Genomic DNA, 15933 nt, shown 5'->3' with positions numbered 1-15933 from the left:
TTATCTCCCATGATTTTCATCCAACTTCATTGACCGTTAGATCACATCCATATGTGCTTTCAGTTCCAAACAATTTAAAGGAATCGTCATAAATATGCCACTCAACGTACCATTTGAAAGTAATGTACTCATCTATTAATCATCAGTAAGATTCTTGGATTCAATAGTTGGTTAAAACTCAACACATCTTAGAATAACAGCTTCACATAAAAAATTATGCAAATGAATATGACAAAATACTTATTGGTAGTAAAGAATCAATATGTTACATTCCAGGAGAGGGGGGGAGTAAAAAGGCATTAAAAAAACTACCATGAAAAAGTTCTAAGCTTCCACAGGACTCTTATTTTTAGGTGCCTTCTCCTTCTTAACTTTCTTTGTTGCTGCACTTTTGGTCTCAGCTTCAGTTCCATCATCTATTCTGGCAAAGATAGGCGTTGCCTGCGCCATTACTTGACCGGCTTTCAGCCCGCCCCATTTTGTATCACTCTGAAAACAAGATAATCGATCACTCTCAAAAAAAAAAAAAAAAAAACGGGTTTAGCTAGAAAATCAGCAAGAAATAACAAAAGAAAGATCGATGTACCCAGCTAATAGCGTTGAATTGTTCCTCGGTGAAGCCAAGTTGGGAATATATACTCAAGCTCAAGCCTGGTGTAATTGGGGATAGCGCGACCGATATGATTCTCATTGCTTCCAATACGATTACGAGATCCTAATGAATAATCAAAGGGAAGAAGAAGAATAAGCATCTTAGAATGCAATGACGATAACTTCAATGAGTTCTATACCAAAGAAATTTAAGGAAAAAACTTGAAGGAAATGGACACATAACAATCACCGGAAACTAGCCCTTCTTTAGTGCCCAAGGATGTGACATAGCGGTTAATGGAAAAATAGGATCCAAATTCTGAAGAGACAAAACAGACTGGGTGATTTTCTCTAATTTTTTGAAATCCTTGGTGGGTAGAGTTACTCGGCACCTGTGTTGGTGGGAGATAAGTGCATGCAAGTTAACTTGAATACTACCTTATCCCAACAAAACAGAAAAAGGAAACTAGACCTTGGGCCAGCTTGGGTGCACCTCGACTACTTTCACAGGTATCCTGCCACCTCCCACCAGCAACAGGTACTAGGTAGCTCTGTCCACCAAGGATAGGACGGATGGGAAGAAATCGCCTAGTGCCACACAAGGAACTCATATTTCCTTGTGATTGTACTAAAGAAAAAATAGATTGCGCTTTTTAAAACTACACCAAAGATGAATTCCAAGACCAAAAACACTTGGAGAAATACCTTTGCTGCAGTTTCAAAGGCTGCCTCCCCTTGCTTGAAAAGACTCCATGGTGCTTGTTCATCTATGTATAAATTTCCAGCATTACCAATCTCCAGCACGGTCTCACAAGCTGCTGATAATTCCAAATTTTGATAGTGCACACGTGCCTTCTCAACCTATAAAGACAAAACATTACATCATCAAAATTGAAGAAAAAGGAGGTTTCTTTGTTGTTCTTTGCTTTCATTTTACTTCAAATTCGAGGAATAGAAGTCCTAAGAAGTAAGAACTGCATATAATCGTCTAGCTTCATCGAAGATTTTGCGGTGCTGTTCTAGATTTTGATAGATTTAGCTCGGTATACCGACTGTTAATGCAACCAGCATAGACCACAACACTTTTCACAGTTCAGGCAACATTTTGATTGCCACCATGCATAATATCTCAAGGGACTTTTCCTGAAGATAATAAATATCTGCTTTAAAACATGATAGTCGAAAGCGATCCAGCAAAGCCAAGAAAAGGACTAGTCAGCAATGGAATTTTCAGCAACAGATCATGCAAGAGACATTTTTTCTTTTTGAGAAGGTTCCAAGAGACATTTTTCAAGTCTCAAGATTTCTCATCTTAGGATTTTACACAAATTAAAGGTGACTTATATTCTTCTCCTAACAGGCAAGAAGCTAAATGGAACAGCACGCCAGCACAATCAGCTGACCAGCATGACCAGTTGAATAGAAATGTACTGACCACCAATGTATCATCTCTTATATTGCAGAACTGAGAAACTAAACCCATGCAGCGAGATAAATTCTTCATGGGAAAAATGGCTATGTACAATCATCCTCGCATAGATGGCATTACTATTCCTTGTTTAAAGAGATGAAGGAGCTGCAGGGAATAACCTCCTCCCCATAATATTAATTATAATAATGGATTTAGTCTAAGCCACAAGGGCCTTACGTGAATAGAAGTCTATGTAGAGCTAGAGGTTAAGAGGCACGCAGTAAGAGGAGCTAGTATGACATAACGTACAAGATGAACAATGTAAATTAAACTATCATATACATTTCAATGCATGGCAATTGGACAAGACCTAGCTTTTGGATCTGATCTGCTTTCTCTCTCTTCTCTTCTCTCTCCTCTCCCCCTCTACCCTCAACGGTAACATTGCCTCTCCCCCCCCCCACCCCACCTGCCACCACGTCCGGCGACCAGACCGCGTCCGGAGACCAGGTAACTCCGGCGATCAGGTAACGCCGGCCACTTTTCCGGCCAAGTTTACTTTTTCTCCTTCCCTTTTCTTCATCTCCTATTCTTCTTCTCTTCTCCTTTTTTCCCCTTCTCTCCTTTTTTCTTTCCTAGCTGCTGTTGGCGCTGCAAGAACTCAGTCGCGCCATCGCCGGAGAATTTTCCGGCAGCCCCCTCTTTTTCCCTACTGTTTTTTTTTTTTCCTTTTTTTTCTTTTCCTGTTCATTTTTTTTTTCTTTCGCCCCCCTCTTCTCTTCTCCTGTTCCAGGTATTTGGGAACAGAATTTCAACAGTGAACAGTAACTCGAACGTTGAACAGTGTTTTCCGGCGGCGACCAGGTTCAGTTCAACTGGAGTTAGTACCTCCGGTTGCTATATCCATTATTTGTCCATACATTTGTAGTAACATTTTGCTAACTTTAGACTTTTGAATTTATTAGTTCATACTCTTTCTTGTGGCTTTGCTTAGTGATGGTAGACTAGGGTCATGTTCTCGTTCGGGGACGGGGGCGAGGGTTAGGAGGGGTAAGTGGGTTAAAGGAGCGTCTAGGTTGAGAGTAGGTTCTTGGAACATTGGGACGTTAACGGGGAAGTCCATAGAGCTAGTTAAGATTCTTAAGAAGAGGAACATTAATATAGCTTGTATCCAAGAGACCAAATGGGTAGGTCCTAAAGCTAAGGAGGTAGACGGGTATAAGCTATGGTTCTCTGGTAGGTCGAAGTATAGAAATGGGGTGGGCATTTTAGTGGATAGTGAATTAAGGGATCAGGTGGTAGAGGTTAGGAGGGCCACTGATAGGATGATGTCGATTAAGGTGGTCGTTGAAGGACTCACTTTGAACATTATTAGTGCATATGCGCCGCAAGCGGGCTTAGGTGAGGAGGAGAAGAGGCGCTTTTGGGAGGATTTGGACGAGTTAGTGGGAGGCATACCGCCTACTGAGAAGCTATTCGTGGGAGGCGATTTCAATGGACACATCGGGCCTATTTCGGGAGGTTATGATGATGTGCATGGAGGCTTTGGCTTCGGGGACAGAAATGGAGGAGGAGTCTCACTTTTGGATTTTGCAAGAGCTTTTGAGTTGGTGATAGCCAATTCGAGTTTTCCAAAGAAGGAGGAACACTTGGTAACCTTCCGTAGTTCGGTGGCTAAAACTCAGATAGACTTTTTACTCCTTCGGAAGGATGATAAAGGTCTGTGCAAAGATTGTAAGGTCATTCCGAGCGACTATCTTACAACCCGACATAAGCTCTTGGTGATGGATTTAGGGATCAAGAGGACGAGGAAGTAGAGGGTCGTGGATGACCGACCTAGGATCAGATGGGGTAGTTTGACCACGATTAGTGCACTGGAGATGGGAGAGAAATTGAAGGATATTGGGGCCTGGGATAGTAGTGGGGATGCGACCAGTATGTGGGACAAGACGGCTAGTTACATTAGGGTGGTAGCAAGGGAAGTGTTGGGGGTCTCGACAGGTAGTCGTGGCCAGCATAAAGGAAACTGGTGGTGGAATGGAGAAGTTCAAGGGAAAGTGGAAGCAAAGAAGGTGGTGTATGCGAAGTTGATAGAAAGCAAGGATGAAGTGGAGAAGTGGACAAACACGGAGCTTTATAAGATGGCGAGGAAGGAGGCGAAGTTGGCGGTTTCGACGGCAAAAGCGGCAGCTTTTGAACGCATGTATGCTGAACTAGAAGAGAAAGGAGGGGACCAGAAATTGTTCAGGCTAGCCAAGGCGAGGGAGAGAAAGGCACGTGATGCGGATCAAGTAAAGTGCATCAAGGACAAGCATGGCAAAGTATTGGTAGAGGAGACTCTCATTAGACGGAAATGGCAGTCATACTTCTACAAACTCTTGAATGAAGAAGGGGACAGAGACATTGTGTTGGGAGATTTAGAACATACAGGAAGGCGGCGTGATTTTGGGTATTGCAGAAGTATTAAGGTTGAGGAGGTTAGGGGTGCTGTTCGTAGGATGCGCAGGGGAAGAGCGATCGGACCTGACGGGATTCCTGGGGAATTTTGGAAGAGCGCGGGGCCGACAGGTCTGGAGTGGCTGACTAGGTTATTTAATGTCATCTTTAAGACGGCATTGATGCCCGAAGAATGGAGGGCGAGTGTAATGATCCCTCTGTACAAGAATAAGGGAGATATCCAGAGTTGTAACAACTATAGAGGTATCAAACTGCTAAGCCATACTATGAAAGTGTGGGAAAGGGTGGTGGAGATGAGGGTGAGGAGAGGTGTGTCTATTTCAGAGAACCAGTTCGGATTCATGCCGGGACGCTCAACTACAGAAGCCATCCATCTTGTGAGAAGATTAGTGGAGCAGTATAGGGAGAGGAAGAGAGACTTACACATGGTATTCATCGACCTAGAAAAAGCTTATGACAAAGTTCCTAGAGAGATCCTATGGAAATGCTTGGAGGCTAAAAGTGTACCTGTGGCGTACATTAGGGTGATCAAGGACATGTATGAGGGAGCCAAAACCAAAGTAAGGACAGTAGGAGGAGACTCAGAGCACTTTCCAGTTGTGATGGGGTTGCATCAAGGATCAGCTCTTAGTCCGTTTCTATTTGCCTTAGTGATGGATGGATTGACACGGCAAATTCAAGGTGAGGTGCCATGGTGTATGCTTTTCGCGGACGACATAGTCCTGATCGACGAGACTCGTAGCGGAGTTAACGCTAAGCTGGAGGGTTGGAGACATACTCTGGAGGCTAAAGGGTTTAAGCTGAGTAGGACCAAGACAGAGTACTTGGAGTGTAAGTTCAGTGAAGCACCTCAGGAGGCTGGCGTGGAAGTGAGGCTTGGTACCCAGGCCATCCAGAAGAAAAGTAGTTTTAAGTACCTTGGGTCTATTGTGCAAGGCAGCGGGGAGATTGACGATGATGTCACACATCGTATTAGGGCAGGGTGGATGAAATGGAGGCTTGCTTCCGGAGTGCTATGTGACAAGAAGGTGCCACCAAAACTTAAGGGCAAGTTCTACAAAGCGGTGGTTAGACCGACTATGTTGTATGGGGCGGAGTACTGGCCAGTTAAGATCTCTCACGTTCAAAAGATGAAGTTGCCGAGATGAGAATGTTGAGATGGATGTGTGGCCACACCAGGAGCGACAGGATTAGGAATGAGGATATTCGGGATAAGGTGGGGGTGGCCTCGGTGGAAGACAAGATGCGAGAAGCGAGATTGAGATGGTTTGGGCATGTGAAGAGGAGAGACACAAATGCCCCAGTGCGGAGGTGTGAGAGGTTGGCCATGGATGGTTTCAGACGAGGTAGGGGTAGGCCGAAGAAGTATTGGGGAGAGATAATTAGACACGACATGGCGCAATTACAGCTTACCGAGGACATGACCTTAGATAGGAGGGTTTGGAGGACCCAAATTAGGGTAGAAAATTAGTAGATAGTCTCGTTATCCGTTCTTATTAGTAGTCGCAGTATCGCAATATAATTTCGTATGCTCGGATTTATGCTATTATCTGCTATTTCCTGTGCTTTGATTATCCTGTGGTATCTGTGCCGATTGCATTATTTTATTTTATATTATTGCTTTTCCATGTCGCTTTGAATTTCTTAGCCTTATCTGACTTTTTTTATGCTTTTATGCTTTTCTTGAGCCGAGGGTCTTTCGGAAACAGCCGTCCTACCTTGGTAGGAGTAAGGTCTGCGTACACTCTACCCTCCCCAGACCCCATGATGTGGGATTTCACTGGGTTGTTGTTGTTGTTGTTGTTGTATACATTTCAATGCATGAAAGGAGAAATGTGTTTACCAGTTTTTCCACTGCAGCCTTCAATTTGTTTCCTTCTGCCGCAACATATGAATCAACCGCCAGAGTTGATTGGCAGTTCTTTTTCAGAAGTCCAAGTGTGCGATTTAGAAGATTACCTGCATTAATAATCCTAAGGTCAGACTTAATATCCATGCCTAAAGCTCCAAAAGTTATAAGAGAAAGAAATGACAATGCAACGTATTCAAAACAAATTAAGTACCAATTGTATTAGCTAAATGTGCGTTTATGATTCTGATGAACCGTTCCTCTGAGTAGTCACCGTCATTACCAAATTCTACCTCCCTGAGGAAAAAGTACCTCACTGCATCAGGTCCAAACCTCTGAACCAAGTCTGTTGGCTCGAGTGTATTTCCTAGTGACTTACCCATCTTCATGCCATCCTAAGAATTCAAAAATAAAAACAGCTGCATCAAATATAAAAATAGGTCTAGAAGATTGATTAGCATAACTGCATGCTTGCCTGTATGTTTTAATCAAAGTTATATAGCTTAAAATAGTATAAGTATGGAATGATGTTAAGGGCAAGTTATGCATTTGGTCGTTTGGCCAAAAATAATTATATTCGCAAGCCAAATATACAAGATAATATACACTATTATGTATCATCAAAGTATATTATAAATTAATCCACAAAAAATATACCTTTGCTGGCTATTATTTTGGTGGGAGGATATTTATGTCAATTTTTCTAATGTTAATGCAGCCAGAGAGAAAATTACAATATTATCTCGATTGAAGAAGACTTCTGCATTTGAACAGATTTTTTATCAGTCATAGAAACATTTTGCTGCATGCTTCTTCATATGAAGGAAGAATTAGAGCTATGTTAGCAGATATAATATTGGTATAGCAGTAAGAAACTCCTCAAACATATAAAAACTTCATCTACTATTTTTTCCTTTTTCTAGTGCTTTTTCCTTTCCTTTTTCTTGGACGGGTGGTTGGTAAGGAGATGGATCAAGACAAATAAAGAGAAAATTTCAACTGAATGTGAATACCTTGGTCAAGAATCCATGGCCAAATACCATCTTAGGGAGGCCAATTCCTGCTGACATTAACATCGCTGGCCAATAAACAGCATGAAATCTTAATATATCCTGTCAAAATTGTTAAGGAGACACATCGATTAGATGAAATTCAACTAAACAAAAAGGAATATGCATACTAGTACTACTACTTTTTCATCAATAAAAGGATTTTGAGAAAGTTCTCTAGCAACAAAAGTACAGGAATTATATAAACTTTTTCATTTTATTTCATTTAAACGTAAAGGAACTTTAGCTTGCCAAGGCTGCTAAGTCATGAAAACAAGATACTTTTAGGTGTAACCAAAGAAGCATCCAAATTAAAACTTTGAACGTATAAAAAAGATATTAATATCAAACATTTGAGTTTTTTCATGGTTAACCGAGGAACAACAACTAAGATCAACGATCGAGAAGATACTAATTGGAATACACCAAAAGAGAATCGCACAGCACCAGCGCCACTTACTACTTAGCCTCAGAATTGAAACTTGAAATAGCATAAGAAAGTAATTTATGTGCCCAACTATGTCCTTAGTTTTCCCTTTTATACACGTAATCTCATTATCTGTTGATGTCACTAGTTCTTGTAAGAAACTACTACGGAATTAAGATAAGTCCAAACAAGATCCATAACAACCAAACCCACCCCCACCCCCACCCCCCCACCCCCACCCCCCCACCCCCACCCCCCCACCCCCAAAAAAAAAAAGAACACAATTAAGCATTAGCTCATCCGAATTTGAAATGTGACGGTAAAGCACAGCATACCTTGCCAATTAAGTGGAGCGAGGCAGGCCATCCAGATGAAATTGCAGTTTCTAAACTAGCTAGCTCATTATCCTCCAAAAGTGCAGATACATACCTGTTTGACCCAGAAAAGAGAAAAAAGTGACGACGGAGATTAACATAAGACAGCGGAAGAATGAAACATCCGTCAATTCATGTGGCACTGTTTGACTCGGCACAGAATTTAAGAAATAACGGAAGTCTTTTGAGACTTGTGCTCTAAATCAACCTTTAGATATTTGTGTGGGTGGCTATGAATCATCTCATTAACCATGAATGGAAATTTTAAAGTTAAACTGTTTTTAAATATAGAAAAATGACAATCTTTTTGGGACAGACTAACAAGGAAAGTGTTCCACATAAATTGGATAGAGAAAGTAATAAAGAACTACACAGGCACTCTCACAAAGGGAAATGATACAAACACTATTGAAATATTGAACTGAATTCAAAAAAGAAAATATTTGCTCCAAGTGCTAAAGAAGTAGAAGACTTACCCCAACAAAGCATCAAACCACACATATATAGTTTGCTTTGAATCATTAGGAACAGCAATACCCCAATCTACTGACGCTCGGGAAATGGAGAAATCTTTCAGGCCACTTTTAATCCAACCTTGGACCTTTAAATAGCCTATATCAGTTTTATTTCATATTGTTTCTAAACAAAACAAACATGTCCTGTGAGTAATACAAGGATTACGAGGGTGTAAACTAAGACAACAAATATGAATAATATTTCAGAAAACAGTAATCACATAGAGCAAATGACAATAGTGCAGTGCTCATTTATTGAATAATATAATTCATCTCTAGTGGACTTAGTTTGACTGAATTAATGTCATATCAGTGAAAAAAAATGAATTTTCACCTTCAGGTAAATTGATGCTTTGGAAAACTTAGCTAGTGCTCATATTATTTACTCCCTCGTCCCAATTTATGTACCATTTTTCGCTTCTCGAGAGTCAATTTGACTATCTTTGCTGCTAAATTGGATTAGATCATCTCAATATTTTAAATATAAATTTAGATATTCAAAAGCTATATGATTAGTACTATAAGTTGCAATTCTTTGCATGTCAATAGAGTGAAAAAATATAGTTTATAATGTCAGTCAAAGTTCACACAATTTTAATTTCGAGAAGCGAAGAATGCCACAGATGAACCAATACGGTGCAGAGTGTAAAATAAAAACCCAAATAGATATTCTAATCTGCTTACCTCATTTAGACGATAAGAAGGCTGCACAAAACCAGGGTTTTGCCTTAAAACTTCTTCCAATTGTTGTTGATACTTTGACAAGGCAAAGAAGTAATTATCTTCTTTTCTTCTAACACATGGCTTTAAGTGCGTAGGACAACAGTTATTATCCAGCAAATCCTTCTCGTCCTGCAACTCTTCCAATGTTACAAATGGACTGTCCAATAATAAACAAACTAGATTCAGCCATGCATAAATGCCAAAGAAGCATGTATTTAGTTGGATATTGCATAATTCGAATTCTTCGAGTTATTGGACATTCTCATAAAATCATGCATACTTTATCTTGTCTCTATTATCCACAATCTTCTTTTTCTTTTTGGTAAGTAATGGACTATTCTTATAGAAACTGCTGAAGTGTGTGACCATCTCATAAGAGCACACTTTTATTTACTTAATTATATTCTCAACAGAAACTATGTAACTAGGTTAACATATTCCCCCATGCATGAAATTTTATATGAAAGAACCAATAATCACTTTAATGCCTCGTGCCTAGAATGACTACTGAGGCATAGGAAAAATAGTAAAATTTTATAATCCTGGTTAATAGACTGTGTGGACAAGCACGTCATATGAAGGGAAAGTTCAAGATATCTTTGAAACATTAACAATTGAGTTCTCACCTTGTACTCCTCACAATTGACACAATAAAGTCCCTCATAACCAGCCCTGTATATGTCACCATTGGCAAGAACCCGAGAGTAAAATTCCTTCACAACAGCTTCATGCTTTGGATCAGTTGTTCTGATAAACTTGTCATAACTTATGTCTAACTGCAGTAACAATTAAAGAAATAAAAAAGCATGAGGTTAGCTCAATTGATGAGGGCTCCTCCTACAAGAACTAAAGTCTTATAGCCTGTTTGGCCAAGCTTCTAAAATTGGCTTATTTTGAGAAGTACTTTTTCAAAAGTGTTTCAAAAAGTACTTCTGCTGAGAAGCATTTTGTGTTTTGGCTATTCAATTTCAAAAGCACTTTTGAGTAGCAATTAGTGTTTGACCAAGCTTTTAATATGCTTCTAAATGTATTTTCTCAAGAAGTGATTTTCAAAACAGTACTTTGAGGGGAGGCTATTTTTTAGCTTCTCAAAAACAGCTTCGGCTTCTACTCAAAAGCACTTTTTCTTCTCCTAAAAGCTTGGCCAAACACCTCAGCCTTCTTATAAAAAGAAAAAGCACTTTTGAACTTGGATAAGCTTAGCCAAACAGGCTATTAATTCTGACCCCTAACCTTCTTTATTCTCCCTCCCGGCCCAATCAAAAAAGATCATCCCAGATGTTGTACTTGAGAGTAAAAACAAATGAATAAGCACTAGGTGAAGAATATACATCTTTCCAGAGAGCTTTATAAGCTTGTGAAACAACGTCACAGTGTTCACTTGGGCTAGAACCATTAGTTGCAGCTGCAGTAGCAATCTTCTCTCCATGTTCATCTGTACCAGTGATGAATATAACCTTCTTCTCAAGTAGCCTCTGCAAGAAAAAGAACTCTAGAAGCATCAGCCTATAAAAATTGCACACCAGAGCATATTTAGAGGAGGCTCACATTATTTTGTCTTAAATATGTCCTCCCTTCTCCTTAAAAAGCTAAAGCCATATACTGTGGCAGTTTACTCGAAGAGGCATATTTTCAAAGTTTAAGTGCTTCTAAATTTCATACTAGGACTACCAACAACAACATGTGCTACTACACTTAAATCCTAAAGTAGCTAGGGTCGGCATATGCATCCTCTCCATTTGTCCATTTCATAGTAGGACTACCGATCCACAAAATAATTTTGATCTCAGAACTTAAAGGGGTCTTAGAAAATGGATGCAAGAAAACAAATATATTTGAATTCTTTTTTCAGGCATGGAAATCACATCATAACTACAAGGAAGTTCTATGCTAAAGTGAAAAAGGAGGCTCCAATTAGCATCTATGCCTAACAAACAAAGTATATGAAAGAGTACAAGACTCTTGAATTCATATTCGAATAGACAACCAAAAACATAAATAGAGATGGCTTAGGTCAACTATGTCATCCGGCCCTACAGATTGTGATAAGATATCACACATAAAAAAGGCTATAACCTTGTGGCCCAAAGAAAGACAAGCAAATATACGTGAGTCCATAGTAGGAACAAAACCGACAATGAATTTAAGATACCCTAAAGAGGTAGTGCGAAAATAACTTTACTCCGTCAAATTAGATGATTAATCAACTACACCTCAATCTCAAACTAGTTGGAGTCAGCTATATGAATCCTCCATATCCATTCGTCTCTGTTTGGGCCCATTTCATTCTAATATTGTTAGAAACATTGTCTTTAATGCAAATAAGAGGATTTGTAAAGCTAGAGATTCTGTAAAATCTCACACTTCTTCCTGCACTAACGTACAACCAGTCTATAACCAAACTAAAAGGATTCCATAAAATTATACTGAGAACATAACATAAAGGTCAAATCTTTGAGACCAAAAATTACAATATTAAAAGGGTGTAACCCGAAAACGAGCAATGGCGTCAGCGGCAATGCTGGAAGCACTACCCTAAAGAGGTGGTACGGAGATAACTTCACTGGTCAAATTAGATATCAATCAACTACACCTCAGTCTCAACCTATTCGGGATTAGCTATATGAATCCTCCATATACATTCGTCACCGTTTGGGCCCATTTCATTCTAATACTACTAAAAACTGTCTTAAATGCAAATTAGAGGATTTATAAAACTAGAGGTTCTCTAAAATCTCTCACTTCTCCTGCATTAACATATAAGTCTATAACCAAACTAAAAAGACTCCATAAAATTAACTAAGAATTTAAAATCCTCCATAAAGGTCAAATCTTTGAGACCAAAAATTACAATCTTAAAATGTGTAACCTGAAAACGAGCAATTGCGTCGGCAGCAATGGTAGTGTAAGCACTACCCTAAAGAGGTAGTGCAAAGATAACCTCACTCCGTAAAATTAGATAATCGATCAACTATACCTCAATCTCAACCTAGGTGGGTCCGCTATATGGATCCTCTCTATTTGTTCCTCTTCTTTCGGGCCCATTTCATTCTAATACTACTAAAACTACGGTCTTTAATGCAAATTAGAGGATTTGTAGAACTTGAGATTCTCTCAAATCTCACACTTTCCCCTGCACTAACATACAAGTTTCATAGCCAAACTCAAAAGGACTCCACAAATTACACTAAGAATTTAAAATCCTCCATGAAGGTCATATCTTGAGCCCAAAACTTACAATCTTAAAAATGGTCTAACCTAAAAGCAAGCTATGGTGTCAACAGCAATAGTGGTGTATGCACTGCCCTAAAGAGGTATTGCAAAGATAACTTCACTCCGTAAAATTAGATAACCAATCAACTACACCTCAATCTCAACCTAGTTGGAGTCTGCTATATGAATCCTTTAGATCTGTTCCTCTCCATTCAGGCCCATTTCATTCTAATACTATTAAAAATGTCGTCTTTAATGCAAACTAGATAATTTATAAAACTAAAGATTCTATAGAATCTCACACTTCTCCCTGCACTAACATACAAGTCTATGACCAAACCTAAAAAGACTCCATAAAATTACACTGAGAACTTAAAATCCTCCCTAAGATTTAAACATAAAGGCCAAATACTATTTAAAATGTTGTATTTAATGCAAATTAGAGAATTTGTAAAACTAGAAACTCTCTAAAATCTCATACTTCTCCCTGCACTAACATACAAGTCTACAACCAAACTAAAAATACTCCATACAAAGTTAAAATTTTAAAATCCTCCATAAGATTTAAACATAAAGGTGAAATCTTTGAGACAAAAGTTACAATCTTAAAAAGGGTGTAACCTGAAAATGAGCAATAGCATCAGCAGCAATGGTAGTATAAGCACTACCCATATGAGGAGGGGTATTAACGTAATAAAGTGGAGTTGTGAGTACAAATTCATCATCCCCATTTGAAGAAAAACTATCTTTATTACCACTGTTACTACTACAAGTGCAGTAAAGGGCAGTTCTTAAAGAAGATGAAAACATTTTTTTTACCAAAACTGATTCAGTTCTTGAAATAAGACCTCGTTGGGTTCAAAGAATTGTGTAAAGGGGTTGAAGATAAGAACCAAAAACTGTAAAATTAGATAATCAATCAACTATACCTCAATATCAACTTAATTAGGGTCAGCTATATGAATCTTATGTAACCTGAAAACGAGCAATGGTGACTCCGTCAAATTAGATAATCAATCAACTACACCTCAATATCAACCTAGTTGAGGTCAGCAATATGAATCATCTATATCCGTTCATCTCCGTTTGGGTCCATTTCATTCTAATACTACTAAAAATGTTGTCTTTAATGCAAATTAGGGGATGTGCAAAACTAAATATTATCTAAATTCACACACTTTCACACACTTCTCTCTGCATACAACATACTAGTCTATAATCAAACTAAAAAGACTCCATAAAACTACAAGATTTAAACATAAAAGTCAAATCTTTGAGACAATAAATTAATATCTTAAGAAGGGTGTACCTGAAAACGAGCAATAGCATCAGCAGCAATGGTAGTATAAGCACTACCCATATGAGGAGGGGCATTAACATAATAAAGTGGAGTTGTGAGTACAAATTCGTCAACCCCATTTGAAGAAAAACTATCTTTATTACCACTTTTACTGCTACTACAAGTACAGTAAAGGGCAGTTCTTGAAGTAGATGACAACACTGTTTTACTAAAACTAATTTGATTCTTGAAAAGAGACCTTGTTGGGTTCAATGAATTGCGTAAAGGGGTTGAGGATAAGAACCAAAAACTTTAAAATTAGATAATCAATCAACTATATCTCAATCTCAACTTAGTTGGGGTCAGCTATTTGAATCTTATATATACTTCTTTCTCTCGATTCGGTCCCATTTCATTCTAATACTATTAAAAATGTTGTCTTTAATGCAAATTAGGGATGTGTAAAACTAAATATTCTCTAAATTCACACACTTCTCCCTGTACAAACATACATTGGGGTTAGCTATATGAATCTTATATATACTTCTTTCTCTCCATTCGGTCCCTTTTCATTCTAATACTACTAAAACTGTTGTCTTTAATGCAAATTAGCGCATGTAAAACTGAAGATTCTCTAAATTCACACACTTCTCCCTGCATACAACATACTAGTCTATAATCAAACTAAAAAGACTCCATAAAACTGCAAGATTTAAACATAAAGGTGAAATCTTTGAGACAAAAATTACAATCTTAAAAGGGTGTAATTTAGATAATCAATCAACTACACCCTCAATCTCAACTTATTTGATGTGAATCTTATATTTTTCTTTCTCTCCGTTCGGTCCTATTTCATTCTAATACTACTATAATTTTTGTCTTTAATGCAAATTAGAGCATGTAAAACTAGATTTCTCCCTACATACAACATACAAGTCTATAATCAAACTAAAAACACTCCATAAAACTACAAGAACTATATTTCTTTCTCTTCGTTCGGTCCCATTTCATTATAATACTACACAAACTAGAGCATGTAAAACTACACTTCTCCCTGCATACAACATACTAGTCTATAATCAAACTAAAAATACTCCATAAAACTATAAGATTTAAGCATAAAGGTCAAATCTTCAATACCAACACAATACGATATAATACGATACATTATGAAACAATACGTAACAACCATCCAAAAGTATAACATACAAGTTTAAAACAAAACTAAAAAGGACTCAATAAAAGGGCATAAAGGTCAAATCTTTAAGACCAACAATTAAAATCTTAAAAAAGGGTGTAACCTGAAAACGAGCAATAGCATCAGCAGCAATAGTAGAATAAGCACTGCCCATATGAGGAGGGGCATTAACGTAATAAAGTGGAGTTGTGAGTACAAATTCATCAACCCCATTTGAAGAAAAACTATTTTTATTACCACTGTTACTGGTACTACAAGTGCAGTAAAGGGCAGTTCTTGAAGAAGATGAAAACAATTTTTTACCAAAACTAATTTGATTCTTGAAATAAGACTTCGTTGTTGGGTTTAAAGAATTGAGTAAAGGGGTTGAAGATAAGAAGTAAATACTGTTTTGAATTGAATGTTGAACTCTACACGCCATTTTTTTCTTCTTTTTTTTAAAAAAAAAAAAATGACTGTGTGTGAAGTGTAGTGGATATTTGTGGTTCTGGGTATTTTTTAATTTGAGTTCACTAAGGTGTATGTAATGTAGAAATTAGAATAATTTTAGTGTTTTTATTTGGGGTGAGCTCCAGTTTTTAGCAGAGGTGAAGAGGAAGGAGACGAGCCAGAGATTAGGGATGGATTTTCTCTGCGATAAAAAAAAAAAAAAAAAAACCTAAAAAAAGGAATTTTAAAAAAAAAAAAAAAAAGTGGACTATTTTGATATATTTTATTAATAATTAATATAGTATATGTGTTAATTACATAAATTTGTTAATTTTAAAAGTTCTTTGACACCACATGGCCCTTAATAGAACTCTGGGGTTTGAGCTGTGAATATGAAAAATCTTTTAGCAAAAATGAA

The 15933-nt window shown here is 37.9% G+C and overlaps 1 protein-coding gene across 1 annotated transcript; it reads right to left on the bottom strand.

Annotated features, from left to right (window-relative positions):
- Positions 1–112: 112 nt before the first annotated feature.
- Positions 113–15728, bottom strand: LOC132640185 (methionine--tRNA ligase, chloroplastic/mitochondrial). The gene is made up of 12 exons (XM_060356665.1): positions 15190–15728; positions 10728–10871; positions 10023–10172; positions 9358–9525; positions 8635–8759; positions 8120–8213; positions 7322–7420; positions 6523–6703; positions 6303–6418; positions 1297–1452; positions 587–715; positions 113–489 (listed from the first exon to the last, which is right to left on the bottom strand). Exons 1-12 carry the CDS (start codon positions 15505–15507, stop codon positions 325–327), a joined length of 1845 nt encoding a protein of 614 aa, XP_060212648.1. The 5' UTR covers positions 15508–15728; the 3' UTR covers positions 113–324.
- Between the last annotated feature and the right edge of the window lie 205 nt (positions 15729–15933).

The sequence above is a fragment of the Lycium barbarum genome, chromosome 5, assembly GCF_019175385.1.
Source record: "Lycium barbarum isolate Lr01 chromosome 5, ASM1917538v2, whole genome shotgun sequence".
In the NCBI taxonomy this organism is placed as follows: domain Eukaryota; kingdom Viridiplantae; phylum Streptophyta; class Magnoliopsida; order Solanales; family Solanaceae; genus Lycium; species Lycium barbarum.
This window is presented reverse-complemented; position numbering and strand designations above follow the sequence as displayed.